At 37.4% G+C, this 17,105-nt stretch overlaps 4 protein-coding genes across 14 annotated transcripts in view; 2 read left to right on the forward strand and 2 right to left on the reverse strand.

Annotated features, from left to right (window-relative positions):
* LOC105182601 (Ankyrin-repeat, SH3-domain, and Proline-rich-region containing Protein) overlaps positions 1-8,468 on the forward strand; it is a 115,832-nt gene extending 107,364 nt beyond the window's left edge. For all 8 annotated transcript variants that reach the window (XM_025304585.1, XM_025304583.1, XM_025304581.1 and 5 more), the window contains 5 exons: positions 905-2,714; positions 3,710-4,528; positions 6,214-6,380; positions 6,475-6,674; positions 6,792-8,468. In XM_025304585.1, coding sequence (XP_025160370.1) covers positions 905-2,714; positions 3,710-4,528; positions 6,214-6,380; positions 6,475-6,674; positions 6,792-6,827 — 3,032 coding nt within the window. In that variant the 3' untranslated portion in view covers positions 6,828-8,468. The remainder of the gene's footprint in view (positions 1-904; positions 2,715-3,709; positions 4,529-6,213; positions 6,381-6,474; positions 6,675-6,791) is intronic.
* An 878-nt stretch (positions 8,469-9,346) lies between these two features.
* LOC105182558 (uncharacterized) lies at positions 9,347-11,717 on the reverse strand. 4 transcript variants are annotated; one of them, XM_011140093.3, is made up of 6 exons: positions 11,465-11,717; positions 11,139-11,310; positions 10,420-10,648; positions 10,198-10,335; positions 9,832-10,058; positions 9,347-9,721 (listed from the first exon to the last, which is right to left on the reverse strand). In XM_011140093.3, the coding sequence occupies exons 1-6, from the start codon at positions 11,565-11,567 to the stop codon at positions 9,643-9,645; spliced, it is 948 nt and encodes a 315-aa protein (XP_011138395.1). In that variant the 5' UTR covers positions 11,568-11,717; the 3' UTR covers positions 9,347-9,642. The 4 variants fall into 4 exon arrangements, with proteins under 4 accessions (XP_011138395.1, XP_011138388.1, XP_011138402.1 ...); XM_011140086.3 differs by having other exon boundaries at positions 10,198-10,648; XM_011140100.2 differs by having other exon boundaries at positions 10,198-10,648; positions 11,384-11,546.
* A 213-nt stretch (positions 11,718-11,930) lies between these two features.
* LOC105182582 (germinal-center associated nuclear protein) lies at positions 11,931-14,473 on the forward strand. Its single transcript, XM_011140119.3, has 8 exons — positions 11,931-12,291; positions 12,556-12,747; positions 12,880-13,041; positions 13,115-13,369; positions 13,439-13,579; positions 13,707-13,896; positions 14,004-14,113; positions 14,213-14,473. Exons 1-7 carry the CDS (start codon positions 12,227-12,229, stop codon positions 14,082-14,084), a joined length of 1,086 nt encoding a protein of 361 aa, XP_011138421.1. The 5' UTR covers positions 11,931-12,226; the 3' UTR covers positions 14,085-14,113; positions 14,213-14,473.
* On the reverse strand, positions 14,120-15,807 carry MED4 (mediator complex subunit 4). The gene is made up of 5 exons (XM_011140141.3): positions 15,647-15,807; positions 15,356-15,496; positions 14,777-15,183; positions 14,525-14,644; positions 14,120-14,400 (listed from the first exon to the last, which is right to left on the reverse strand). The coding sequence occupies exons 2-5, from the start codon at positions 15,421-15,423 to the stop codon at positions 14,231-14,233; spliced, it is 765 nt and encodes a 254-aa protein (XP_011138443.1). The 5' UTR covers positions 15,424-15,496; positions 15,647-15,807; the 3' UTR covers positions 14,120-14,230.
* Positions 15,808-17,105: the final 1,298 nt, after the last annotated feature.

A 17,105-nucleotide genomic window follows, 5' to 3' on the forward strand; every position in this document is an offset into this window, starting at 1 on the left:
GGTCAATCTGTCAATGTTAAATCTCTCAGCAAGCTTTTCTGTTGAAATTTGTGGATTATTTTGCGTTAAATTGCACACGATGTCATCATCATCTATGACAGAAGATCGGCCAAATAGTAGCTGATCGTCAAAGTGAAAATTATTACGTCTAAATTTCGCAAACCATTTCTTAACAATTTGAAATGCTGATGCACAGTCCTGATTGACATCTTGAATGTTTTTTTTTACAGCAGTTTCAACTGTTACAACTCCTCCACCCTTCCAAAACTCATAAAGCACATTATGCCGTAAATGCACTTTTTTCCGTTCATTTTCACAATTTTTTTTTCACAATGTAAATTCGATCGAAATATATAAGACTTTCGCTCAAATGGCAACTGAATATGTCACTTTTCCAACGATGTACAGCAGAGCTCGGCAAAGTTTACAACTTTCGGCCGATTTTCGGAAGCTACGCCTTCTATCTCCCGCGCAGCGGATCCAGCAACTGACGGTCGCGACTCGCGACCTCAGGACCGTTGAGATCATAAGACGCATCTATGTGGTGCCTACTAAAGATGCGTTCGAGGAGCGCGTCGATCAGCGCTAACGTATCATTCAATATTTATACATGTAATGAGCGATAAAGATAGAATAACGTGTTAGCGTTGACAGCACGCTCCTTTAACGCATCTCGAAGGCTGAAAAATAAATGTATCGATACAACTATATGTATAATATTTCGTGCAAACTTGTAAAAACATATACTCGTATAAGTATATATATACATATTTTTTTTCTTATATTTTTATAATTAGAAGGTAACATAATAGGTTTCCTCGTCACCCATGACGTACTACTGCCAACGCGTTTTTTTCTTTCAAACTCCTTTACGCATGGATTTAATACCTAATCGAATGTTTAGGTCAATCCCAGTTATTAGGAAGTAATCAACAGCAACAGCAGCAACAACAGCAGCACAATCAAAATCTCGGCAATCAAGCTACAACGATCCAGTCGAGTTGCAACTATAACAATAACAACAACAATAACAACAATAACAACAACAACAACAATCTCATCGGTGGTGGCAGCGCGCACAGCTTTAGCCCGGACAATCTGTCGCAGGGTCTTCGTCTTCACCAAGGCCATCTGCAACAGCAATCGCAGCAACAACAGCAGCAGCAACATCAGAATGGCAACGGAGGTCAGCAAAAGCAACACAACGTGACCGGCACGGCGTCGAGCGGCGCGTCGACGAACCTCGGGGTCACTGTCTCGTCGATCTCACAGACGCAGAACCATCGCAACCTGCAGACCATCCATCAGAAACCGGTATCGAGCGTGGCGCCTAGTTTCTCCGTCAAGTCGCAAATCTACCAGACGTCCTCGACCAAGATCCACCCGGTGATGCCGCAGACGTTGAGTCTACTAGGTCGCGGGCATACAAACAACGCGCCAAACTACAACATTGCAGGTCTCAACGTGCAGCCGAGCAATAATCAACAGCAGCATCAGCAGCAACAGCAGCAGCAACAGACCACAACCACCAGCGCACAGCTGGTACAACCCAGCAATGTCGGCAACCAGGAAACGATAAACTATAACGCATCCAGACACGGTTACATGCCCGGGTCGCAGCAGCAGCAGCAGCAGCAGCAGCCGCAGCAGCAACAACAGCAGCAACAGCAGTATCCGAATCAGACGAGTATCCACAATACGCCTTCAACAAACATCTATCAGCTCCAAAGAGAGTCGTCGAATCTCACTTCGATTGGTCTTCATGGCAGCGCCGCAGCCACCTTCAGCAACAGCTCGAGCGCGCAGAGATACAATCAGCCGCAGCTGTCGTCCGGCTCGAACTTGGAGTCGCAGAGCCAAGAGCCGCAGAATCAAATTCTGAACAGTCAGAAGGTGAAGTTCGAATCGGCCAAAACTCAAGACAAGTTCGAGCATACCGTGTTACCGCCCAAACACGAGCAACAGCAGCAACAACAACAGCAGCAGCAGCAGCAGCAGCAGCAGCAACAGCAGCAGCAGCAGCAGCAGCAGGTCAATAGGTACGACACGAGCCTCGCCAAGTACGAATCTCAGCAAATCAAGTACGAACAGCACAGCAAGTACGAGCAGTCAGCGACGACGGTGCAGCCGTCGAAGCTGTACGAGCAACAGCAGAGCAAGCACGACCAGGTTGCTGTGAGTCAAGCGAAGCACGAGCAGCAACAGCAGCAGCACCTCAACGCCAAGTATGAGTCCGCTCGGGATAACACGCAGCAATACAGCAAACAGGAGCAGCAACAGCAGCACGAGAGCAGATCATCGAACAAGTACGATCACAACGCGGCGTTCAAACACGAGCCTGCCGGCAAGTACGACAGTAACGGCCAATACAAGACGGAACAGCAGAGCAGCAAATACGAAGGCGGCCAGAATAAATTCGACGGCTCCAAATACGAGCAGAATTCCACGGCGAAGCACGTGGCCGATCACGTGGCCAAGTACGAGATTCCTGTGAAAACGGCTGACAAGCAGCCCTTCGAGTTCGACAGAGCGAAGAGCGACGGCGAGAGGAAGAGCTTCAACGAGCCGCGGATGGAGGACAAGATGAAGCCGGCGTTGCCGCCGAAACCGAGCAAGCCCAATCCACCGCCGAGATTGACTCATCACGAGAAGATCGACGCGCTACCGGACGGGATGAACGATTGCAAGCTGACCAATGCGAATCTTAACTCAAGGTCTGTGCATGTTCGTCTATTCCGGGTTAACAGCTTTCTGCTCTGCGACCGCTGGGAAATAATTTACAAGCAGTTTCTTAGGCTCATCTCGGAGAGCTTTCGATTCTATTCAATTTCTATTCAATTGACAAGAGAAAGAGAAGTATTATAGAAATTGTTGTGTTGGAAAGAAGACTTCATCTCGGCGAAGTAGATTTTATAAAATCAACTCAGCTGGGCCAAAAAGTTTGTTTTACAATAATCTCATTATGTTCGTACTAAGAGAACGTTTACAGGAGTAATTTATTTCGCGACCCGACGAATACTCGCGATTTACGACCGCAACACGAGTTTTTACAAATCCCTTAGTGCTCTTTACACTCCCCTCTACTGCCGTCCCCCTTACAGGCAGTCAGGTATTCATTGAACGCTTCGCACTCGGACTTGGGCCGAGGAATGACAAAACGATTACCGGGTTAATTATAAATGTTAATTAGTTCGCGATCGATTTGGCCGGTGAATCGAAGCCTGTCTCGAATAATAGATACCGAAATAGAATCGCGGCTGTGTGCCGCAGGGAACGACATGGACTCGCTCTTAGTGTTCGCCAGTTCTCTGATCGGCTACGAACGGCGTTCGCAGCGTTCACCTCGTTCGTCAGTCCGACGATCTTCAGCACGATTAATCGGCAATCCGATCGTTTGTTTATGTGGCTCATATTACGCGACTGGACGATATTAGGCTGTTCGAAAGGCACGATGATGGCGAAAATTGCACATTATCTATCGGTATTCGACCGGTGCAAGAGAGATTTGCAGGGTCTCGAATGAGAGATCTCGCCGCTGCAAATCGTATCGTTCGGTGTTCCCCTCTCGATGCGCTCGAGAGAGAATCGCGAGTCCTGACTGAGAGGTAATTTTTTTCCAGTGACTACGACGACTTATGACGTTTTTGCTCTTAACATTTGGATACCTTGTGCTTTGGGATTAATCTATTCTCTTACGCGCACTCCACAGATCGGATAAGGACGAGGATATACCGCCGATCCCCACATCGGAGCCGCCTGATTCTCCCACGGAGACGCAGCTAGCCAATCATCAGATCATCAAGGCGCGACCGCTGAGCCTGAAGAAGGTACCGATATCGGAACAGCCGAAGCTGAGATATGCCAAATCTAATGTTCACGTGTCGATAAATCGGCGGATTGAGATGCCCCCGGCCTTTCTCTTCCCGGAAACGGAAATCCCAGCGGATCTCATGCAGACCGAGCAGCAGCAGCAGCAACAACAACAGCAGCAGCAGCAACAGCAGCAGCAGCAGCAGCAGCAGCAGCAGCAGCAACAACAGCAACAACAACAGCAGACCATCGACACTACAGACAATTGTAAGAGCATCACCGCTATCGGTGAAGATATCGGCGACAGCGAGAGGTTGGAAGAATCGGATATCGTCGACGCGCTCAATGTCATCAACATCGACGACAAATCAACGAAGATGAAGACTGACACGGAACTATTGGGCACCGACATGGATGTGGACGGAGGCAAGATATCGGAAGTGATGAGGAGGAAGAAAGGAAATCTCAAGTCGAGCACAGGCAAGGTCAATCTATCCAGGCGGGTATCGTTCGACCCACTGGCGCTGCTGCTCGACGCTAGCCTCGAGGGTGAGCTCGAGCTCGTGAAGAAGACCGCCAAAGAGGTGGCTAACCCGAGCTCTGCTAACGACGAAGGCATCACCGCTCTGCACAACGCGATATGTGCCGGTCACCTCGAGATCGTCAAGTTCCTCGTGGAGTTCGGCTGCGACGTAAACGCTCAGGACAGCGACGGATGGTAAATTGATGAGTCGATCGATTTAGCAATACGCAGCCTCCTGCGACACATACAGCCGGCTTGGCGACGAAAGCGTCGTCTTGACAATTCTAAACAATGATTCATATCTAATATTAACAAGCGACGGTTAATATCAAACATTGTTAACCGTCTTGTTATACTTAGCATTAACTGTATTATATTTAAATATACAGGATGTCCCATTTTAAATAAGCTAGGCAAAAATTTCGAAAGATATGAAAGGTATTAAAAAAACATTTCAGCCAAAAATGGTATGGTTTTGAAGGGGATATAAAACAACTATATCATTTTATTTACAGATAGCGCCACTTTCGAGATATTCACTGATCATTATTTTTCTCAAATGGACATCCCACTTTTTTATTATGTCATCTTTTTCTACCAATTAATTTTAACAACTTTTGTTTGAAACACTTTTTTATTTGCCTAATATTTTTTGAGATATTTAACTTGATAATTTTTTTCAATATTTAATTTACGATATCTCGTTAACTATTTGTCGGAAGCAAAAATGATATTAGATTTTTTTTATTCTATTTAGTCTCGAGAATATATTGTTACAATAGCTTTGACCTTTGTTAATTTGATGATTTTGAAATTTCTAAAGATCGATAAGTTAACAAAAGTTAGAACACTATTGTAACAATATATTCTTGGGACCAAATAGAGTAAAAAAGTCTAGTACTGTTTTTCCTTCCGACAAATAGATATCATAAGTTGAATGTTGAAAAGGTTACCAGGTTTTCCTTAAATATCTCGAAAAATATTAGGTGAATAAAAAAATATTTCAGACAAAAGTTGTTAACATTAATTGGTAAAAAAAGATAACACAATAAAAAATTTCCATTTAAGAAAAGTAATGGTTAGTGAATATCTCAAGAGTAATCTGCCATCTGTAAACAAAATGATACAGTTATTTTATATCTATAAACAAAATGATATAGTTGTTTTATATCCCCTTTAAAACCATACCATTTTTGTCTGAAACGTCTCTTATCTGTCATATCTTTCGAGATTTTTGCCTGGCTCATTTAAAATGGGACACCTTGTATAATAATTATATCGACTCAATAAATAAATATTTAATAATAAAAACTAAATAAATAATAAATATACTAATTATATGTATTATACTTAACATTAACAAACAACGGTTAAACATTATTAACTTACATATTACACTTAACATTAACTATATTATATTTTCAAAAATATACTAACTAAACAAATAAATACTTGATAAGAAAAATTAAATAAATATATCAACTGAATATATTATATTTAACATTAATAAGCGACAGTTAACATTAAACATTATTAACCATTCTATATATTGCTTTAAATTAAGTATAAGTTAAGTATACTATAGTTGACATTATACTTAACATTTTTTAACAAACGGCGGTTTAACATTAAACATTATTAACCATCTCACATATTATACTTAATAAATATATAATAAATATAGTAACTACGTAAAAAGATAAATGATAAATATACCAACTAAATGTATCGTAGTTAACATTAATTAACAAACAATGATTAATATCAGATATATCAACGATTACTATGAAATTTTTATAACACACAATTATTGTTAACATTTATCTTATTTTAGTGTTCTTGAAATTTATTTGATTTTGATATTAACATTTCTCACGCAGGACCCCGTTGCACTGCGCGGCCAGTTGCAACAATTTATCGATGGTGAGATTCTTGGTCGAGCACGGCGCCTGCATCTTCGCGACCACTCTGTCAGATCACGAGACCGCGGCGGAGAAATGCGAGGAGGACGAGGAGGGATTCGACGGATGCTCGGAGTACTTGTACAGTCGGTATCTCGATATGATCACTTAAGATACTAATCGACGATAGCAAGTAAAGTGACGCTTTTCGCTGAGGAGAGTTCTCAACTTTTTTCTCAGGTGTTCAAGAGAAACTGGGCATCATGAACAACGGTCAGGTCTACGCGGTCTTCGACTATGAGGCGCAGCATGCTGATGAGCTCTCGTTGAAGAATGGCGATTCTGTGATCGTGCTGCGGAAAGGAGACGACAACGAGAGGGAATGGTGGTGGAGCAAACTCGGTCACAAGGAAGGCTACGTACCTCGGAATCTGCTGGGGGTAAACCGCAATTGTTTAATCGCTCAAAATTACCGCGCGGAATAATGCGTCGAATTTTGCATTAACACGGATGCGGGTCGTAAGGACAAAGCTAAGTTGCCTCGTTTGCGTTTGCAGTTATATCCCAGAGTGCAGCCAGCGAAAGCGGATTAAAGGATCTCGTGTTCGCAGGATATCCAGGACGATTACTACAGTATTTGATTTGCAGCTTTATCTTGTTAATTGTTATCCTACGATGTAGGCACATTTTAGTAGCATTATTTAATAGCATCTCACTGCGACATGCGGACACTACGGATCCTCGCGCGAGCGAGAGTCCGCGCGCGATCTTGTAACGGAGTAGTAATCTCTTAATTGTGCACGGCGTATGTCATTGTTTTTTTTTTTTAATATTTTTTAAAAGCGGGTCGCACATCACATTGTGGAACTCGAGCGGCGAACCATTACGATCTGCCGTAAACTGAACGAATGCGCTTCGCGATCTGTTCGATTTTACCACACTCGCCACAGTTTACTGTCGGTCGCACATTCACATTCTCAACTTCACTTTCTGCCCGAAAGTTTAGCTAAGAATTAGTGGCACACCTCTCTCTCTCTCTCTCTCTCTCCCCCCCCCCTCTCTCTCGTACCGTTTACACGTTCTCGTGGAGCATTAGATCATGTTATATATCTTGCTGTACTTAATTATTCAATAGTCACGCGTAGCAACTGATTCATTTGCTTCTCGGGAAGTGATACTTCTATGTATCACGCAGTTTGTGCAATAATTGACGGAAAAACGGCATTGACCCTTTTGAAAATTAACGAATGAAAAATATTTGTTAATATAATTGCAAATGCTACAAATATAGCTGTAAATTAAGCGTTAAATAATTGTATTCGATTGTAAATCTTCACCAATGTTGTTGCAACTGACTGTTCTTGCCAATCAAGCTCCCGCGACGCGAGTAATCAAGCTCGTCACTTGTGTTCGCGTGTAAGTGTACTTCGTATCTTTGTACTCGTACAAAATTGTAATTTAAGTTTCGGTCGCTCGCACACTGATGAATGGAGATTTAACAAGTTCTAACGTTCTCTGTATTTTCGCTCAAGAATGATCGAGTTGAGATTTCACGGAAAAAAAAGAAACAGTGCTGTACACTTATCTTTCGTCGATTCTCGGCCAGCTTGTGATTCGCGCGAGCATGGACAGTACGAGTTTTTACTTCGGTCTTAATTTGCTTCACCTAAATGTTCGAGTTTAGATGAGGTCAGATTATATCGTTACGTGTCACTTAATCACGTTTGCCGAAAATATCGAAGGGGACCTTCGGCCGATCTCTAATCTCGAAGTCGTTCCTAGAGACGTAATCTTGCCAGTATGCACGGTAAAATACGATACGATAGGATTTACAAATGGTGTGCAGATACGCGGAAAGATGTACGAAGTATGACACGAAAGGAACACTAATGAGATATTTCGATTTATCGGCCCGGAACACATACCGATTCTCGGTAATGCCTAAAAATTTATGCAACATTTGAACAGGCATGTACAAAATTGCGACCGGATATGCCGCAACGTCAGAGATTTTCCAAGTACCATTATTATATTGTGCTCTTATGACAAATCTGTACAGGCGTGTGATGTACACGAACGTAAGTCACTCGGAAGATTTCTGATCGCTGGTTAAATGAAATATGTGCCTTTCGAAAGTAATAATGGATATATTAGAATATAAGGACTCACACACACACACACACACACGATATATTATGACGAATAAATCGTTTTTAATAAAAAGAATACACACATACTAGTCCATTTTCCCTGACGCAATTCACAATAAATGTTATAAAAATTGTCAAAGAGCGATTACACTGGACATTAAAAGACACTTCTGCAAGGTACAAAAATACGTACGACGACAATGTCTTTCTCGAGTATTTTGAATATTTTAACAAGTTCAAAATTGTGTGTACCAAAACATAATTAATATTCCGCAATATTCGATGTTCAACAACACAGAACGTCATTCGAACACTCGTCATAAAGACGTTTTCGCTCTCGTCTTCCATCATTTAGACCATATCTTTTATAAGGATAGTCCAAGTCTAGACTAAAATATACCTCCAAGCAAGGTCAGTTTTACATTTTAAAAAGTACAATGCTTCTTACGACATTGCCCTTAAATGAAAAAAATGGATTTATCGAAGTGAATATATTTTCGGCGTTGAGTAATATTTTTAGTGGCAATGTATCTTTTTCTCTGTATCTAACATAGATGCTAAAATTGACGGTCATATTGGCAAGTTAAAACAATTTTTCCACTTAAGGGTGAATATAAAATTAGATTATTTTTATCTTAAAATAAAGAACATAAAAAATATATTATAAATATATATAAACTGTATAGTTTTACAACAGCTAATGTCAAATGACGGATAATAGGTAATTAGGTACATTTAATATCGTACGTTTGTGTTGCACATATGCAAGTGCGCTCGTTAATCGAAAATACATGTATATGTGAAACACGCATTATATATACTTCAATGAACGAACGTGTATGCAGAATTTTCTTGGGGGAAAAAAAATGTCGTATACTCGATTACTATACAGCGACTTACACCCGTATTCATGGTCAGGCCTTATATTTAAGGCTTCCTTAAGTTTATCTTCAGATGGTCTGTAGCCAATAAAATAATCCGTGCAGCATCTAAAGATGGATATAAGGAGGCCTCAAATACAAGGCCTGACTATGAATACGGGTATACATCTTACGTAAGCCAAAGAAAACTACCCTGTATTTTTTTTTTCAGGGTACCAATAAGATATTTTTCACTGGTTAATTTTATCTTATCTTATAAATCATGTTCCACATAAATACGTGTGTCAGTCTCGACTGTCACATAAATATACCAAAATAAATACCTAAATGAAGCTAGTGTTCACACAAAAAAAATACATGTAAAACAGAAAAAGAATTTAACTCTCTTGCTTTGCTTCTTTTGCTATCTGAAGACAAATTTTGAACTCTTCGCACTCTTCACTGATGGTCTTGAATCTGGAAATAATCGAATACGTGTTGACAATATACTGTTTACATATTTAGATATTCATTGCTCAAACCTGTAGTTTTCAAACGTTCAATTTGAGTGGTATTATTTTACGTACCTTGCAATATATGTTTCTAAATCCGATATTTCGAAATTACCTCTTCTTATAGCTTCAGCACAAAATTGCGATAAACTCTTAAAGCATTTACGTGTAGTATTATGATGACCTTGATTTTCCCATTCTGGCAATTCTTTGGTAATTTCCCACGCTGCCAGTGCATAATGCACTAAAGATATCCAATGTTGAGAATCTTGCAGTGTTCTCCCTTGGTCGATCAGAGTTTTCTGAGTGAGAAATGAAAGATAGATTATATGGAGAAATTGTAACTAATTTTTAGCGAGCAAAGTGATTGAAAACGATGAAAAGTTCGAATCAACAAGTTTGGATGATTGTGATCAAAATAAAAAAAAAAAGTTTACTTACCTCGAATGTGTTTAAATGTATATATGCACGATTATATGCAGAGTTATCCTCATTTGAACATATAAGACTGGCATAAATATTCTGTCTAAGGACACGTAGTTTCTGTATCAACTGCTGAATATCTGCGACTGGCATCTTCTTCAAAAGAATATTACGAAGTGTTGTGCTTTTACATAGTAAACCACTCTCTTGCATGTGTACCATATCCATAATCATTTGTACCAATTGTTCATGACTGAGGCCTTGTAAACCATTCATTAAATCATCAATAGGTTGTGTTTGCGATGTGTTTACTTCAGCCATTAGAGAATAGGTCTTTCTTTTCTTCTCTGGTGTGGTAAATTCAGACTGGCAAATATCAATAAGAGAAAGCCTTTTTCTAGGTGTACTCTTTAAGATATCCCTCGAAGCTTGTGGGCTTTTAACTGGCGTACGTTCTCTGGAACTCAGACTGAGGTACAAGATTTATCAAATTAATAGAAAAAACCATTAGATATACTATTTCTAAATATCTGTGATCCGCATTTTCCTCAAGATTACAAAGTGTTGCATATATGGACTAAATATAAGAAGCAATGAAGCCATAGAATCTAAATCATAGATGTCAAATTATTAGACTTACTAGTAGTAATATGCTCATAAAAAACACATTAATAATCACTTTAAATATACAATGTCATTTGTTTAACATCTTATTTGAGAAACTTGTATTTACAAAAATTTTAAGTACTTTGGAAATATTAATGTTTAACTATTGTCATATCCAACGTGAATCACCTTGAATCTTGAATGTGATTAAACTGCTGCTCGTGACCTTTCAAAAGGTCTTTCAACACAGATTCAACATTTATTATTATTTCTAATGAAAATAGTAATTTTAATACTGACATCAGTGTGCATAAATATATACAAATAGGAATAGTACAAGAGACAGAGTGTACCTAAGCAAATTATTTCTTTTATTAGCATCCAGATCAGGAGACCATACTATGCTTCTACGTCGACCTCTTTTCTGTATAACAAGTTCGTCGGGACTCTGTGGTGAAGTCCAACCGTCGGGGCGTCTGTTTAACAAGTTCTCTACTGAAGGTATATCCATGGTGCGAGACACACCTATAACGCATGCATAAATAAATATTTGAGGTTAATTCGCGCGGGAGTGTCAGAGCGTTAAGCGAAAACGTACTAATTTGGTGGAAGAATCCGATAATTGTGTATCAAGAATAAGAAACACGATATGATGTCAGTTCCAGCATATCGAGTATACCTGGTAACAAATCGGCGGGAATCGCAGTCAAGCGTAGACGCGCATGCATTGTATGTGTGGGATCTCGTATCCGTCGAGGCCGTCTTGGCGTTGCGGTACTCATTGTCTACGTAATGATGTGCTCCGAGTGATTCTTCGGTTCAGTCAATCACTCATCATATAAGTTTCACATATAAAATACGATTTATATGCTCGTCAAAACATACCCGTTCCCTTCTCTGCTTGCAACAGTACTCGAGTTACGAAACACGCAATACATCTGTCAAAGCATACATCAGAGCGTCATCTATATCTTCACGCTTGGAATTACGCCTCCAACGCGTAATTTATCCTCTCTTGTTGCACTCCCTGCACTATCGTGCACTCGTTCTCTTTTCCTCTTCTGTCCATTATGTCTCAAGCATATATCTATTTCTTTCATGCTCTGAAAGAGTATTGTACTTGTACATACAGACACACATACACCAATTCTTCGAGAAGGAATTGGCCAACGATTCTTTCGCCGATAGTCTGTTTTTTCGAAAGACTTCTAAACTTGATGCACATTCGTATGATAAGTTAGAGTGAAACAAAATATTCTTATCTCACTTTAACTTATGCATCATGTGTACCAATTCAGGAAGTTCTTTGAGAAAGAAACCTCGACTTTCAACTTCGTGTAAACACATACGCTCATAATGCATACGATATGTTCCCCAATATAAGTCTATAATAATAAAATTATAATATTGTACAAATTTATGCGCGAACACGAAAAGTGCAATGACGACGTCCGAGTCGATATTAGGGACATGTTTATCAATGTGTCCGGTAAAAGAGCAACGGATGTAAGTTTTCTATACATAACATTTGGATTGAGAAATTCAAAACTGAGAGATATGAATAAAAATTCTGTTTGTAACACAAATTTTGATATTTGATAATCTTTATCTTTTGCTTTTATATATATATATATAAGTAAGATAATTTATAAATGGGAATATATATTTTGCTCATCTTTGTATATACTTTATATTATCATAAAATATGAGAAGACAAAATTCTAAGAAAGTGTAAGATTTATCAAATACTGTATTTTTTTTTTTATTTAGGAGGGAGATAGAAGGATTATTACATATATATGAAATTGATGAGAAAACAAGACATATGAAAAGACCCAAGGTTGACCCTGCCAAAGTAGTAAAGTGCTTTAGTCGGTCTGCTGCTGGTCAAGTTATGACAAATCCAGATTCATTACGTCCACCGCATATATTGTTATCTACCATCCGATACTTGTTTACAGAGTAACTTTCATTTCATATTTCACACATACCTATTACACAAACTTTTATCATATTGGTATATATTATTACTATTAGGAGATGCAATATAAAAAAATATCTATATAAAGCAGTTAATATTTAATAATATTTCAGAATAATCACAAGAACAGATTTAAACTGGGTGTTCATATATGATTTTATTTTTGATCGATTGAGATCAGTACGCCAAGATGCTGTAATCCAAAGAATTGATACTGCTGCAAATGTTCGCCTCCTAGAACCAATTACCCGTTTTCATGTTTATGCAGCACAAAGGTATAAACAAAACAAAGAGCCTTTTTAAAAAATTTTGATAATTTATAAAACTTATTTTTAACATTCCTTTTAGGCTATGTGAGGAAAATATTTCAAAATTTGATGCAAAGATAAATAATAAGCACTTGTTAGAATGTATCAAGCATTTACTTGTGCTGTATGATGAACAAGACAGTAACAATAGAATTGATGACACAAGTATATATAAAGATTTTGATAAAATGACATTAAACAATAGTCGATCAGAAATGGAAGCTTTATACATTCTCCTTCATATTGGAGATCAAGATGCACTAAAAAGAGCTCTTACACTTTCATCGGATCTGAAGTAAGTTGATACTGCAATGGAAAAGACATTTAAAAACTTGTTAATATTGATTAATATGTTTTTGAACAGAAATTCACCAGCAGTTAAATTAGCTACACAAATATCATTATCTTGGTATCTGAGAAACTATGTACGTGTTCACCATTTAGTTAAACAGCTACCTCCAATACTGGCTTGTGCATTCTTTTGTAATTTACAGAGCTTCAGGAAGTACTTAATATTTCATGTTTATCACTTATAATCATACATATGAAGCATAATTAAAATATATAACATTTAGAACCAAATTGCATCTAGGTAACTAATTAAAGTTATTAAAGAGATAAATATATTTCAGAAATGTTCTACAAATTATGAGTTCTGGTTATAACAGCAAAGTGTTAACGTACCCAGGACTAAAATTACAGGAACTGTTATTTTACAAAGACATAAGTAGAATCCAGGCAGATTGCAAGCTATTTGGATTAATGTTTACTAACAAAAATATTCTATTCGAGAAATCACAGTTTGATGACAAAATTTTATTGGTTAGTATAATGTTAATAAATATGTATTTAGATGGATAAATTAATATATCCTATACTTCTAATAATTTATATTATTCATTTCGTATCTCATTTGTTTTTTATTATAGGCTAATCCAGAGATGTATTACCCTATTACTATTTTACATAATCTTCTACCAAAAGTTCTTTTGGAATGCACATCTACATAGCAATAAATGCAGAGTCAAGACTGTAACATGTAAAATTTTCATGTTTTTATTTCTAAGCTATTATTACTTAGATTATATAGTCTGTAATACAAAGATATTTATATATTTATTGAAAACTCTAAATATAGATATAAATAAACTTATATCTATTGAGAATCACTGGACGAACTACTCGAAGAATCTGTAGACATAACTTCAACGTCTTCAGTCTCTTGCTTGTGTGTATTCACAGCCACACTGCCTTGTCCACCAACAGACATATGAATTTCTCCTGATGGATGCCATGCAAATTGGTTTGATTGTGAAACAGGTGGTTCTGAAATGGCAACAAAAGATTGTAAATTCAAGCCGAGTCCTGAGAGAAATACAATTATTGTTTCATTAGTTTTTATCTCGTGTTTTTTTGTCCATTTGAATAGTGTATAATAAAAATATTTTACCCCCAGCAGGATGTCCTGCTCTATGCAAGTCAGATGGTATGCTTGGATGAGACCCAAGCATCTGTCCATTCAAAGGTACATCATTCAGTCTGCCTAGACATCCTAATCTCATCTCGATATCTATAGAAAGTTTGAAGATTTTAATTATATTTAGATATATACACAGGAAGCTTTTCCATATATTCCATATATATGTGATATTTCAAGTGAAATAATAGATATAGTTATGTTAATATAAAGTATATAAAGTACCCGTAGGATATGGCCTCCTGGGATCTCCTTGTTGCCATGATAATGGTGCACAAATGGCATTTGTTGCACTAATCCTATGAGCATATTTAATAAGCTCTTCTGAAGCAACAGGTCTTTTATTGGCACGAGCAATAGATTGTAATTTTTGCTTTGCTTGATAAATTGCTGTAGCCAAGATTTGTTCTGCTTCCTTTAACTGCCGTTGTAGTTGCTGGATATCCTGGTCTTGCCTTTCTACTTCAGCTTTTAAAGCTTCCATCTTTAAGTTAATCTTGGCTTGTTCAGCTGCTCGTTTTAATGTTGACTTTAATTCATTATCCTTGGCAACCAATAGTTCAGTGAGTTGAGCATGTTCTATGTTTGAGAGCTTTGCTGGTTTTTGAGCAATAGTATTTTCTATCATTTCTCTGAAAGAATAAAATAATACATGAAATTCATAATCTTTACTATTTATTGAAAATATATAGTAACATTGTACAACTTAATAATATTTAAACATCAAAGTTTATAGGTTCTTTCTTCAAAAATTTTTCCTGACTTTTTGACCAATTTAAATCATTTATAATAGATATAACTTACTTTGCTATTAACTCGATGTCATCTATAAGTGATAATAGGACTTCTTTTGTACTCCTACTTGAGGCCATGATTAAGAATGATTAGCAATGAATGCAACGTGAATACATGAGTTAATTTTACACTCTATAATCTTGTACAGTGCTGTAAACATTTGCATATTAAATAGTAATCTTCAATGAAAGAGAGAAGTCTCAAATTAAAATAGTTAATATTTAAGTATTTTAGTCTAGGTTAAGTTGGTTTGTTGTTTAGTGATAAAATAATTTGGTAATTATCTAAAATACTTCTCACCAATTTCGCCGAGCTTTGTACAACTATCTATTTTGGTGCGTAGAATGCGATTTTGAAAGAAAAAAAATATCGCTCTCAAACGGATTAAAAATTATAAGAATCTGAAAAACGACACATGAGATTAGGAAATCTGTCATACCGATAATACAGACCAACTGAGAAGCATGCGCAATCAGTGTCGCCAGCAAAACCGTGGCTGAGTTACGAAATTCACTGCCAATACTGAAAATACATAGTTTATGTCACGTATACTATAGAATTTCAGTGCTGGCAGTGAATATCGGAACGCAGCCCGTGTTCGATTGTGCCAAAAAGTGTGCCACATTAGTGCGTTTTGTGCCATTCGAGCTAAATTAATATATTTTGAAGATTTTATAAGAACTGAGGAATAAGTAGTTTTTATTGTCTAATCTTATATTTGCATCTTAAAAGCTAATACTTCTTGTGTATCTTTAGAGGGGAGGAATCTTTACTCTGAGGGCCGTATTCGTAGTCCGGTCTTATATTTAAGATCGTCTTAAGTTCATCTTCAGATGCTGCATAGATCATTTCATTGGCTACAGAATATCTGAACTCAAGACGGTCTTAAATATAAGATCCGACTATAAATACGGCCCTGAATGTAGAGTAATTGAATTAACCAATCATGTTAAAAAGATATTTGCTCTTTTTATTCTTATTGGTTAATCCGATGCTAGTTACTTTATCCGTAATGTGCAAGTTCCGAACGCACTCCAGATAATGTAAATGCTACTTTATTGGTTATACTAAATCTACATACTCTTGCTTGTAGAATGCAATACGTTTGTTATAGAAGCCAAAGATTTAAAACTTTCATTTAAAAATGGAATTGTATCACTTTTTCTTCTTTTGTGCCACAAAAAATGCATAATGTATCACCAAATCACTAAATTGTGCCTGTGTGCCATTGACCTTTAATTGTGCCACATATGGTACGAATGTGTCATGACTGGCAACGCTGTGCGCAATGCATTGAAGTTAAGGGCCCTCATACACTTGCGGACATAATAGTTGGTGAGCTTTTTATAGTAACCTTCGGAACGCATTCCGACTCGAAAAGGATGAGAGCTGCTGCTCTGCCTGCGGAGCATGGCCTGCGAAACATGGCAATAAAAAAGTACAAAATAAAAGTTGTAATAAATATGTAGTTTTATATTTATATTATGTTTCTAATATATGCATATTGAGTTGTGTCGTTGTATATAGTTGCATGCCGCTAATATCTATAATTTTGTATTTTCTATACAATTATTTTATAAAATTATACAGACATAAAAATTCTATCATTTCATTTTATCTAATAATTTTGAAATTACACAACTCAATATGCATATATATAATCTTGTACAAATGTGAACATAGAAAAAGAAATATTTTTCAGAAATATTTTACAAAACTTTATTTTTATGTCTACTCATACATGTTAATTAATTGGGCA

Source organism: Harpegnathos saltator, unplaced genomic scaffold (genome assembly GCF_003227715.2).
Source record: "Harpegnathos saltator strain DR-91 unplaced genomic scaffold, Hsal_v8.6 scaffold627, whole genome shotgun sequence".
In the NCBI taxonomy this organism is placed as follows: domain Eukaryota; kingdom Metazoa; phylum Arthropoda; class Insecta; order Hymenoptera; family Formicidae; genus Harpegnathos; species Harpegnathos saltator.

Bases quoted from the DNA above. Each gene is read 5' to 3' on its own strand.
- LOC105182558 (XM_011140086.3), bottom strand. From the start codon at position 11,567: ATGAGTACCGCAACGCCAAGACGGCCTCGACGGATACGAGATCCCACA. The intron at 10,649-11,138 runs GTACACTCTGTC...CTTGTACCTCAG, and splicing joins AAAAGAAATAATTTGCTTAG to TCTGAGTTCCAGAGAACGTA. The intron at 10,059-10,197 runs GTAAGTAAACTT...TTTCTCACTCAG, and splicing joins TACATTTAAACACATTCGAG to AAAACTCTGATCGACCAAGG.
- LOC105182582 (XM_011140119.3), top strand. From the start codon at position 12,227: ATGACGACGTCCGAGTCGATATTAGGGACATGTTTATCAATGTGTCCG. The intron at 12,292-12,555 runs GTAAGTTTTCTA...TTTTTTATTTAG, and splicing joins CCGGTAAAAGAGCAACGGAT to GAGGGAGATAGAAGGATTAT. The intron at 13,042-13,114 runs GTATAAACAAAA...CATTCCTTTTAG, and splicing joins CATGTTTATGCAGCACAAAG to GCTATGTGAGGAAAATATTT.
- MED4 (XM_011140141.3), bottom strand. From the start codon at position 15,423: ATGGCCTCAAGTAGGAGTACAAAAGAAGTCCTATTATCACTTATAGAT. The intron at 15,184-15,355 runs GTAAGTTATATC...TTATTCTTTCAG, and splicing joins GACATCGAGTTAATAGCAAA to AGAAATGATAGAAAATACTA. The intron at 14,401-14,524 runs GTAAAATATTTT...TTGCCATTTCAG, and splicing joins AGCAGGACATCCTGCTGGGG to AACCACCTGTTTCACAATCA.